The sequence below is a fragment of the Zootoca vivipara genome, chromosome 7 (assembly GCF_965207765.1).
Source record: "Zootoca vivipara chromosome 7, rZooViv2.hap1.1, whole genome shotgun sequence".
Classification (NCBI taxonomy): domain Eukaryota; kingdom Metazoa; phylum Chordata; class Lepidosauria; order Squamata; family Lacertidae; genus Zootoca; species Zootoca vivipara.
This window is the reverse complement of record NC_142590.1, coordinates 76,358,007-76,370,536: the sequence shown is the minus strand read 5'-3', so window position 1 is coordinate 76,370,536 and position 12,530 is coordinate 76,358,007. Positions and strand designations below refer to the sequence as shown.

The following is a 12,530-nucleotide window of genomic DNA, read 5'->3' as shown; positions in this document are numbered from 1 at the left end:
TGGCTCAAGCCTGGCCCAGGAGGGTGAGAGCCGAAGGGTGGCGGTGCGCCCGGAAGCTGGATGACGGCGCCGTTGCCGTCCTTTGGCTTCTGCTGATCCGCATCGGTCCACTCAGGCTAACCCAGGAGTGGGTGGAAGGCAGATCGGGACGTACGGGTACACCTTGTAAAGGTTTATGATAATGTCGTCATCACATTTTGAACTTCTGCCCCTGCTCTGTACATGAATAGGGAAGCATTTAAATGTTTTTATATATAAAACCCCGTCAGGTGGTCGGGGTACAAATAAACTATTATTATTATTATTATTATTATTATTATTATTATTATTATTATTATTATTTGTGTCCCTTCGGCCAGGGTTGCCCTGTATAATACAGGATTGTCTCGCATTTCAGTATAAAATGCGACGTCCTGTATTGATACAGTTTTGTCCTATATTTCAGGTCTTCTTTCTCTGCCAATTACAGGTAGGTAGCCGTGTTGGTCTGAGTCGAAGCAAAATAAAAAATACTGAAGGAATTTTTTTATTTCTCTGCCAAGTTAGGGATCATCTCCAACTGCATGTGTTTGAAAGGATGTGTGAAAAAGGCCATGTTTTTAAGCTCTGGGTAGCCAAACACAGACAGATTTACAAGTTCGTGTGTGTGTGTGGCGCGGGAGGTGGGGAATCTGCGTGACAGATTCCAGAGCGGACAATCCTGTTAGGCTGCAATAGATGGTAATGGATTACATTGAAGTCACTTCAGACCAGATTATTTTTTTAAAAAAAATGTTCTCAACCGCCCCGCCCTGTATGTTGCTGACAACTCTGCTTCAGACACACACATAATAGGAGCTTTTGAACGTGGATGAGGAAAGGAGATAAGTGGGAGGCTGTCCTGGAAGCGCACACGATTAACCATGACATCTAGCTCCTGTTTCCATCTGTGCTAGAAATGCTTTGGTGTCTATGTATCACTGCTGCCAGCTGCTGAGCGTAACTGGTATAGCACCTTCCACCCTTGCCATAGGGACCCCCTCCATTCAGTCTTTTCAATGCACACGATTTCTGCTCATTAATGCTATTGCGGCAGTTATATGCAATCCCACTTTCAATACTTGTGCCAGCAGAGGTTTTGGGGTAGTCACACTGCTTCGTTTCTAGTCCCTGCATATCCTGCAACTTCCTGCTGAAATAATGTAACTTCATACTGCAAATGTGTTGGGGTTTTTTTGTCCCACTTTAGTTGCCCTGGAACCCAACTGGACAGCAGTAACATTGTAGTATTGGGGAAGCATCACAGAATAACTAATAAAGCAGAATAAATCTACCACTAAGGCATTCTTAGCAGTATACACTTGCAGGAAAACACCAGACCACGTTGGGCTTTTCTTTACAATGAAGCTTTCAGAAAGTTGCAATAAAAGTTGCAGAACTAGGACAATTGTACACCATATCCTGGCCCTGGGTGGCTACAGGGTACTAGCAAAGCAAAATACTCACTATGCTTATATTCCATTCTCTCGGAAAGCTGAGTGCCTCATATGGATGGGGCAACCAGGGTTCTGACCAGATACTGCTCATGTGCAGCTTAACTTCAACAATGCTGCAGGCATCACATGCTCACTTTGCAGTGCTGTAGTCAGCAGACACTTTGAAAACAGGACTGAAATATTTCACTTCCGGCTACCTGCTGCACGTTGGTACAAATTTTATACATACAAAAAGGGCAGGTGAACATGACGTGAAGTTGCATGCAACTGTTGGCCCTGGTTTTTATTTATTTATTCACTATATACTATATATTTCAGAACCATCCAGTCCCCTGCTGCTGCTCTTCCAAGGAAGATTGCAACCTCTGCTGCTGTGGTGTGTGTGTGTGTGTGTGTGTGTGTATACACACACACACACACACACACACACACACACACACACACACACCACAGCAGCAGAGGTTGCAATCTTCCTTGGAAGAGCAGCAGCAGGGGACTGGATGGTTCTGAAAATCACAGCAACTTTTTCTCTTGAAAAGGAAAAAGATGGTAGAACTGGTGCACTTTTGTCCATGGGCAAAACAGTTTACAATAAAATTATGTAAATGTTTATACCAGGGGTATCCCTTTACAACAGGTGTAACCAATGTGGGGTCTTCCAGATGTTGTTGAACTCCAACTCCCATCAGCCCCAGCCACAACTGTCAACTATCAGACATTAGGGGAGTCTGACACACTGCAAAGTGCTGGGTAAGTACAGTAGATCCTTGTGTTGCAACCACTGGCACCATACATAGCTAAGATCCTTGAATGGAAATCATTGCTATGAACATATCATTCTTGGCTGGATTGGGTGACACATAGCAAGCTGTTCCATCGATCTGACAGTATTGGAACACACTTTGGCTGGTTCCAGGCAAGGTGTTTATTGTGGAATGACTGGGTCTCATTCACTCAAAATTTTACAAGGGGAAGTGGACCAGACGGCATCAAACATGTTATACCTGTGTTTTCCTTTATAGTATCACCCCATCCAACTGGATACAAATAGTTGATGTAAGCTTGAAATCATTACATTTGAAAAAGAAAGTTCGTTTTTAAACTTTTATTTACCACCTGATTAAAGCATGGAATACAACAGTATTATACATAATATTTTTATGTAAAAAACTTTACATAGCTTTTCATAATTATATAATTATTCTGCTATTCTCTCAAAAATGTATACATCCATCGGGCAAGGAATGCTTTTCATTAACTTAATGATATTAAATGCACTTCATAATAGAAGATCTCTTAAGAAAAAAAGTAGCTTGTAACTAATTTTAGGCATTTATATAGGTAAAACATTTTGCACAAAGTATATTTTATTTAAAGTTGCAAAGAGATATTCTGGACAAAATGTCAAGACATTTAGGAATTTCAAGCCAAGGATCATATCATCTGATGAAATGTTAAAATAAATTTTGGGGGCAAATTTCACTGGCCATTTTTACACTGGCTTACATTATCTTCAAACACGATTATGCTAGTAGTAAGCAAACTATCCTTATAAAATGCAACACACAAAGATTTAAGCAAACTTTATTTCATCAACTTTGCTCAAAAAAATAAACCAGCTTGTGTGCAAATATGCAGGCTTAAGACATTTGAGCCTCGGTTTGAATTTATACTACAGACCCTTTAACTGTACTGGAGCTGTACTGGACTTTTGTTCTATCTCCGATTCAGAATTTAAATAAATAAACTTTCAGAAAAGGGTGCAAAAATAATAATAAAAACTCCGTAAGACAACCCTCAGAGCAGCAAAATTAAGGTCACCGTCAGGACGTCTGTCTATGTTAACCTTTTTTCCTCACCTGTTTATTGTAGAGTGCCTCTTCAAAATATTGACTACATGTGGATTTGTACATCTTGTCGGACAGTTTCTACACATTTTGCTGTGGCATAACTTATTTTCATCAGTTTAAATGTCTCCAATTGTAAGAGTGCTCTGTGGGCTACTGTAGATACAATGCTGGACAGCCAGTGTTAAAGAGAATATGAGCAGGCTGTGTGTGTTCTTATCTCCCTTCTCCAGTTCCTATTCCTTCTGCCGCATTTCCCATTTCATAGTTTAACAATGTGTCTGCATCTGTAATAACCAGGGTTAATGCTAACCAGGGTTTACATCTTAAAACTGTGTTTGAGAAGCAGGTCTGCAACCTCTGGTTTAAGAGGAAACCTGATGACTGTTAACCACGAGTGCAGGCGGTATAGTGGTAAAGCTAAACCAAGGTTAATGCTGATAAGGACAGAGGGTAGGAATTCATACTAGAAGTGGGAGGAAGGAGCCTGTGTTCTGCATGTGTCCATGGGTCGCTCCTGATCTCTAAGTTATGGTTAACAGATGGGCAGAAATATGTACATAGGAGCTTACAAAAACCTCTAATCCTACATTGGATCCAAGACACAGAATTCTGCTGCTGACCTGTACCAGCTGAATCAAATTCCATGTGGGTCGAAGGAAGTCTATAGGAGGCACTGTGTTTAGTCTGCAGAATCTGCTCCATGATCTGCACTCAAATGAATTGCTGTGAAAGCAGCTGGAGAAAATTCCTATCATTGTTACGGTTGTCTGTGGAGTTTGGTGCTGACAAAATGGAAAGCTACACTGAAGCCCAAAGCCACTGCAAAAACACATCCAAACATTACATGTACTATATCAATCTCCACAGATCTAGTGCACACACACTTTCAGGAAAATCTGGAGTAAGGCTATTATGGAGTCTCTGTCTGTCTCTCTCTCTCTACACACACACACACACACACACACACACACACACACACACGGTAATCTTTAAAAGGTCCTAAGTTGTATGATCAGAATGTTATCTATAAGCTAAGATCTCACATATAAAGCTTCTTTATATTATTTTACATTGCAAAGTTCTGGAAGAAGCTATTACAGTCCCAAGGGTATTGCAGTTCTCTTTCAGATTCTGAAGCAGCTATAATGTTGCCATGCTCCCTTAATAAAAGACAAACAGCTACAACTTTGAACAGGTAACACTTGACAAAACAGGGTGGAGGCCAAGCTGCATTCATACAATGTACTGTATTAATAGCAGAACCATAGCAGTGGGAAAAATAAACAGCTCAATTAAAGAATATGTCCAATTAAAGAATATGTGGAGATTTTATATATATATATATATATATATATATATATATATCACACGCACAATAGATGACTTGGTACACGGTGAAATACATATTTATGATGCAAACTTAAAAGTTGAAATTTCTTTAAGTTTAAGAAAGTTAGACTATTTTTTTTCACCGTGGCAAAATGCCACCACAATCTTTTATAATAAATTACTCGTATTTCTGTCAATGTACTTCATATGAGACAAACGCTGCAGCTCTTATGCAAAAAATTCTTTGGTAGAGAAATTAAACGTCAGAAACTGTTCTTACATATATTAATGACCAAACACAAATATAAAACAAAATTAACTTGAGATAGAGAAAGAGAGCACCAGTATTTAATAAAACAAATCCAGCCATCAATTCTGGTTCTCCAAAAACCGCAACAACTTTGGTTGAGCTAAACAGCCAAACTCAATTTACAACGCAAAAAGTTCCGAAGACACTGAACCCCAATTACATTTCAACTCGTTATCATTTTCAATGGAACTTCAGGAACGCTTGCTTAGGATTGCAGTCAACCAACTACCATTACCCCACCCCTAATTAAGTTAATACTTTTACCATTCTTATTTGCAGATATGGGAAAGTACAAAATATGCTTAATAATACTCTTGCACTTGCATTTTTAATATATATACACATTTGGACGGAAACAATTCCCTTCCTGCCCTCTTATACAAATCTTACACTCATATAGGAGAGTTGAAATACAACTAAACAGGTTCTAGCCTGCCATACCTTACAAAACTATTTCCTCTACTAGGCCAAGAATACTAAGACATGGTCTTACAAATAAACAAAACAACTCCACCCCGCCAACCCAAAGTCAGTAGAGCCAATAGAACCGCACTGATAAAATTGCAAGTTTGCTTCCTATTGCCCCCTAACAAACAGGATTTCATCACAAGTACATGTGCACTTATATTAATAAATCAAGTGGTCCCAATAGGAACCAGACTCTTCGCCCTCATACAACTATTGACAATAAAGTACCCTGTTTCTCATATTTTAAGACATACCCATAAAATAAGCCATAGCAGGATTTTTAAGCATTCAAGGAATATAAGCCATACCCCGAAAATAAGACATAGTGATAGGCGCAGCAGCAATGCTGGCCGCGGCAGGAGGAGGAGGAAAAAAATAAGACATCCCTTGAAAATAAGCCATAGTGTGTTTTTTTGAGGAAAAAATAAATATAAGACATGTCTTATAATATGAGAAACACGGTACTAACCAAGCCATTAAAAACAACCGCAACTCACAATTCTGCAATAAAAATAGAAATATCTTAATGCACATTAAAGATAGACTGCTTCTACCAAAGTGTTAATCTATATATTATTCAAAAGGGGAAGGGCTTGACCAACTGCTATACATTTTAATTCACTCAATGTGCAATTCAGATATTAATTCAAAAGTTTCATTTTGCCATTTCCTCCATACTACTCAAGAATCAGAAGAATTTTCAAAGATTTCAAGCTTCATGGTGCATTCAAGGCATGAGAGATTTAGTAACGGGATTAAGAGGCTCGTGTTTTCTCCTACATTTGGGGGGGGGTAGTATTTCCTTTGCAATTCTATATACTACAAATTATTTTCTTGATACAAATCTAGTATCAAGGGAATTTACTTATGATGAAAAACAATGAAGGTCCAGGCCAACACGATATGGCGCAATTCTGGGAATGATTTACCACACACATTCTGCAACATGTAAGTTGGCAGGGAGGGTGATGAAGATCAATATCTCTTTGGATTCTTGCTGGGTTGTTGGTTATACTACCGCCCAACTGCCATCTTGCTATGACTTTACAGAATAGACAGCACCAAATCATTAAAACAAAAAAGGACCCCGTATTCACACAGAGGTTGAATCCACCCAAATGGGGTGGGGTGGGGGGGAAGACCAGATGTCCTAGCATGATTTTCGGATGAATTTAAACCCTCTCTTGAATATTTATTAATACATTTGCTAACATCACAGGCCTATATGAATATATTCGGTATTATCTCATTTTCCATTCATTCATCATTTTCAACAGATTATGGGCAATTAGCTGAAAGGCATTAAGAAGGAACCATTGCAAACAACAGATTTGAAGACACAAGCTTTGTGATAAGAATGACTTGACATTTACTGCATTAAATTGCAAAATGCTCAACAGCTATTCTTATAGGGAAGCCAGAATTTAGAAAAAAAATGGAGAGAGTTTTCCTTTAGAAATGCTATTATTTTGATCTGTTCCAGTGGTTGTTTCATCTTCTTTGAGTACAATCTCCCTCTCTCTGCATCCATTCTTTGAACTTAGCACAACTCAAGCTTTGGGAAAGAGCAGCAATGGAGCTACCATGCAAGCGAGTGGGTCCCCGACGTCCGCAACTGTCCTTCAGGAATCCAGATTTTGAATGCTACACCTATGCGCAGGAAAAACTTCCGCAGTACCGCTCGGAGCTCTGGGATAAGGTCAAACTGCATTATCTCACACAAGTAGGGGTAATATGTTGAAGCATGTGCTTTGAACTTGGAAGAAAAAAAGGGAGGAGTAAGATTGTTTAAAAAAGCAGCACTCCTTAATAAATAATAATAATAATAATAATAATAATAATAATAATAATAATAATAATAGAAGGAACCAAGTTCTCACAGTCAGACTATGGCAGGCATTCCCAAACTCGGCCCTCCAGATGTTTTGGCACTACAACTCCCATCATCTCTGACCACTGGTCCTGTTAACTAGGGATGATGGGAATTGTAGTCCAAAAACATCTGGAGAGCTGAGTTTGAGGATGCCTGGACTATGGGGTAAGCAACATCTAGGTTTGGAAGCTGCATACCTCTTGAGGCCACCAATGAACCTTTCCTTCAGTTTCTTACCCAACCAGAACAGCCAGTCCAAGCAATTTTCTGGACTGAGTCAGAACAGAAGATGCCACTGCCCTTCAAGTTAAGGTTTGTCTTAACTTAAGGCCAGTCAAGTTATCCTATAAGCAACTTTCCCCTGCTCCCTGGGAGTTAAAATAGTATATACTAAACACTTACCTATTCTGCTGCCCTTTCATAGCTTTAGAAATCAGCTGCCTGAGGTGGCTATCTCCACTCTGCCTAATGGTAGGGCTGGCCCTCCAGTAACCAGGAATTCCCCCAGGGATCAATTTATTGTAGAGGTGGGCCAGTGAGCAGTGTTTCCCAAACTTGAGTCTCTAGCTGTTTTTGGACTACAACTCCCAAGCTATCCTTAGCTACCAAGAACATTGGTCAGGGATGATGGGAATTGTAGTCCAAAAGCAGCTGGAGACCCAAATTTGGGAAACCCTGCTTTTCCCATTCTATGTCAATGTGTAGCAACATGTAGCAATATTGTTTTCAAATAAATCTTCAAGTTTTAGACTGCAACACACTAAGCACGTAACATTGAGAAAGTCTATCTAAACCAGGCATCCCCAAACTGCGGCCCTCCAGATGTTTTGGCCTACAACTCCCATGATCCCTAGCTAACAGGACTAGTGGTTGGGGAAGATGGGAATTGTAGTCCAAAACATCTGGAGGGGCGAAGTTTGGGGATGTCTGATCTAAACCATGGGTGGCAAATCTGTGGTCCTACCTGATGTGGTTGAATTCCAGCTCCCACCAGCCCTGTGCATTCTGCAACCCCTCGCAGAGTTCCAGAACAGGCACAGCCTCTCCTTTTACAGATACTGTATACATGCCTGAGTTGGAGAAGGGCCAGCACCACCTCCACATGACCTTGGGGGGTGGGGCTAGAGGCACATCCCTGAAGCCACAATTTAATTGTGATGCCCTTTCATACAATGTGTGTGTGAGAGAGAAAAGGGATATACAGTAGTTTCATGTTAAAGTGTGAAATTAATGTGCATGAAAGCAAGGTGAGAATCTTTTCTTACCTTTTCATCACTGACTTTTAGTGTTTTTGTTAGAAGTAACAACAGGAGGTTGGTCCAAGCCTCTCGGTGGCTTTCTGAGTTCACAGTGATAAAATAGGCCAACGCCTCACTGCACACACTAGAGAAAGATTATGCACCCACTCAATACATAGAAAAAGGAATTGTAAGCAAATGGAATCAACAGGTGTTGCAGTCTACCCTCAAGCCTAGCAGTAAACGTGGAAGCTTGATAGGTTTCACTTTAAATGGGAAGAGGAAAGTGACAAAACATTCAGTGGGCAGGATTCAACTAACGCAAGGATTTCCACTAGGGCAACGGGGCTTTTCCCTCCTCTGCTGCCGCCACACATACACCTGCCCCCCAAAACTGGCTTAGAGAACCCCTAGAACAGAGTGGCAGGAGAGGAAATGAGGGATTGTTCCATCTGCAAGCTGAAACGCTTCTATAAATTGTACCATTATCACAGTGCTATACTGAAATCCTCTCAATGTCTTTTTATTTCGTTATTTGACCTTTGTGTTTTCTATTTCAAATCACCTGGCTGAAGCGGCAAGTGGGCTTGGAAGTATTGCAGTTCAATGTACAAATGGGCGATTTTCTTTATCTGGTATCCACACATGCTGTCCAATGTCATTTATGAATAGGATTATCTTTTCACTCTCTGAACAATTTCACCTAACTAACTAGAAGCAACACTTTGCAAAAAGCGCACTGAAGCCAGAGTCAAAAGCTCTTTTATCAAATGGTGCGGAAGGGATGAATGGCCTGCTCCAGGTATCAGGTTACTTTCACAGACACATTCCAGGATGGTCTTAATGGAAGGCCCAGATTTGAACACCCATCACTTTTTATTACCTTGACTGAAATTAATAGGAAGATGTAGGGGGAGGCATTCCATACCGACACTGGAATCCTGCAGCCAAAAGCAGTCACTCGACTGGGCAGCCTAGTAACATCTTTGAAGGGTAGAAATAATGCTTACTTCAGGAGTCTCTCTTGTATAGCTTCCCAGGAGTCTCTGCGATTTTCATCAATGTACATTCGGAAGAGGATTCTCAGACAGCAAGCCAAACTGCTGGTTTCTTGTTTTAAAAGATTGGGCTTGGATTTACCCTTGAACCCTAGAAATCAAGAACAGCAACATAGCTAGATATTCTCAAGCTGCTTGTAACCCCAACAAGAAAACTAAAACCGATGGGTGATTGTGTGTAACTGCATGCCTGCTCCAACTCCAATAGACATGCACGCATACAACTTTTCCACACTGTGAGGTCCAAAATACAAATTTGGCAAGACACATATGCCTTTGAAATCACATACAGGTAAACACTATTGAAGGGAGGGATTTGGAGCAAGAGAATGTGCAGTTTCAACTTAAACCCTGAACAAAGTCTCTTAATGCCTCACTTAGAGCCTGACTCCACATTACACTTAAATGCACATAGTTACCATCCAATAGCACTTTTAAAACTGGGAAAACTACAATTTTAGGAGGAAGTGGTTAGAATAGAAAAAGGGAAAGGGCACTTAACCCTTCTATAGGTTTACGGTTTACAACAGACATGGGCAAACTCAGCCCTCCAGATGCTTTGGGACTACAACTCCCATCATCCCTGACCACTGGTCCTGTTAGCTAGGGATGATGGGAGTTGTAGTCCCAAAACATCTGGAGGGCCGATTTTGCCTATGCCTGGTTTACAACAACCCAAAATATGACATTTTCCCTCTGTACCATAAGGGCAAAATAAATGGCATTAGCTTTGGCTTCATTTCACTGAATCTGATTTACAGAACTCCTACATGATGAACGGATATGGACAGCTATTGCATACTGTGATCTTCATACAAGGCAAGGATGGGAAACCTGTTGCCTTCCAGAAGTTGCTAGGCTACAACTTCCATCACTCCTTTACCACTGGTATGCCGCCCGGGGCTGATGGAAGTTGCTGATTCCCCATCTTGATATAAGATCATTAGCAAGGTACATTTCGTAATTGGATTATAATATTATTAGTTATACATTTAACCACAAAATCAAAATAATAAAATTCCATGTTATTAGATCAGGTATGGTGAATCTGTGGCCCTCTAAATATTGCTGGACTGCAGCTCTCATAAGCTCCAGATAGCATGACCAATGGGCAAGGATGATGGGAGTTGCAGTCTAGCAACATCTGGGGAGCCACCAGTTCCCTCAACTGGATTCATGTACTAAACTTGCAACTTTTTGCTTACACTGTTTTAAGTATATTTTTAAAAACCCTTTGTGCACCACACACTTCATGCTCACCTGCTCTCCACAGGACAGTCCTTTGTTCGTAATTTGAGTTAAAAGCTTTTGAAAATGAATGGGACTCCTGCAAACAGTCCAGCAACTTGAACAGGTGTTGGGAAGACATGTATTTGTACATTCCTTGGTCTTCAGTATCAATGTGGATGTCTGTTTCTAGTGTGTCCCTCTAAAATGGAAAATCCAGTTACAAAACGTTGGCTGAAGGAATAGGTGCAATCATATTTTTTCCTTTAATCAGAGTATATCACAATCTCCAAGCACAATACTATATAGACCAATTTTGGTATCAGTCCAGTGCACCTGGGTACATCAGTTGCTATCCCACCCACCCACCCAGAGCAGAGGGCACATGCCACAGTTTCTGGTATCGGTAAAAGAAGTGTCATTATTCCTTGCAAAATCACCATTAATTGATGATGCCTCCCAGTTTGTGGGAGACAAAACCATCAAAATCACACATGCACAGGTAGAATATGCGCCAGTTGCTTCTGGATGCAATTAGAGAATAAATGTAGATAAATGTAGGCAGTTCTGTTATTGGAAATGTAATCTAAATTTCTCTCCGGTTCAGAGCAACATTTGTCCCAGTCAGTCGGCACATCGGGTCTTCTGGAGAAAAACAGGGTGGTATCAGTTTCAGGAGTATCCTTCATTTTCACTGATGACTTTGACCTATCTACAATTGTTCAGTAGCAACGCTTTGTTTGCTCACTTCATGCTCTTCATGCCAGCCAGAGCAGAACGCTAAGCCTCTTCAGCTAAAACTAAGGCACTGTTATAGGGGGACTTCACATACAAGGCAAAAGACTGTCAGGGCACAGTTCACTCCCTGTCCAATAAATGTTAACCAAATGGGGAAGTCAAGATGTGACACTGGAGAAGAATGTGAGGCTTCTTACCTGAGCAGCAGCCATATGCTCAGCATCTTCCTTCTTGCTCGTTGCTGGGTAAAATACTATGTTATCAATGGTCTGTATCAATTCCAGTTGCACAACACACTTAATAAGGAGGCTGGCAAAGAGTTTCTGGTCTAAGAGAATATCAATATGATAGGTCTTAGTTTCAAAGTAATTTGGCTTTATGCACTAAAAACTGGTGTAGCCACATAAAGGTACCTTGATGCCACTTCCCCTGGTCCCCATGATTCCTTCCCAAACAGATACTGTGCAACATTCTCTAGCAATGGATTTTATGAGCTACCGTGGTGCCCGTGAAGATTACCATCATCCCTAGACTAGCACCATGCCATTGATAAAATAATACTTTAGGACTGCTCTGAGACCTCCGGGTATAAGGCGGTATATAAATTCAATAAATAACAACAACAGAATACACTTTCCTGTGTAAGTAAGATAGCAGACTTTTGTGTCACTGCTACATCAAGGCTCCTTGAATTGAGGTTAACCAACCAGCATACCGGTAATTTGACCTTGAAAATGGGACTGTAAACCTCTCAGAGGTTATAGATGATTATTTGGCATATGAATCCTGTTAAGAAAATTTCAAGAATCTACGAATCCCATCAACCCAAGCTCTTAAAAAACAACAACAACCAGCAATAGGCTGTCAATGGTTGTGGATTGCCATTTCCAAGGCTCTTGCACAATGCTACAAATTTCTGGAAACAAATTTGTACACAAGTTGGCGGCAGCACTGTAGTGGAGGC

General features: G+C 40.6%; 1 protein-coding gene and 1 long non-coding RNA gene across 2 annotated transcripts in view; one reads left to right on the top strand and one right to left on the bottom strand.

The window, feature by feature from the left end:
* Nucleotides 1-17: 17 nt before the first annotated feature.
* On the top strand, nucleotides 18-7,114 carry LOC132592457 (uncharacterized). Its single transcript, XR_009557956.2, has 3 exons — nucleotides 18-156; nucleotides 2,113-2,225; nucleotides 6,977-7,114. It is a non-coding gene; the product is annotated as an uncharacterized LOC132592457 (long non-coding RNA).
* ARFGEF2 (ARF guanine nucleotide exchange factor 2) overlaps nucleotides 4,987-12,530 on the bottom strand; it is a 47,271-nt gene continuing 39,727 nt past the window's right edge. The window contains exons 35-39 of the mRNA XM_035122146.3: nucleotides 11,764-11,894; nucleotides 10,862-11,030; nucleotides 9,554-9,692; nucleotides 8,571-8,688; nucleotides 4,987-7,188 (exon numbers count right to left, since the gene is read on the bottom strand). Of these exons, the coding sequence (XP_034978037.3) occupies nucleotides 7,012-7,188; nucleotides 8,571-8,688; nucleotides 9,554-9,692; nucleotides 10,862-11,030; nucleotides 11,764-11,894 (734 nt within the window). The 3' untranslated portion in view covers nucleotides 4,987-7,011. The remainder of the gene's footprint in view (nucleotides 7,189-8,570; nucleotides 8,689-9,553; nucleotides 9,693-10,861; nucleotides 11,031-11,763; nucleotides 11,895-12,530) is intronic.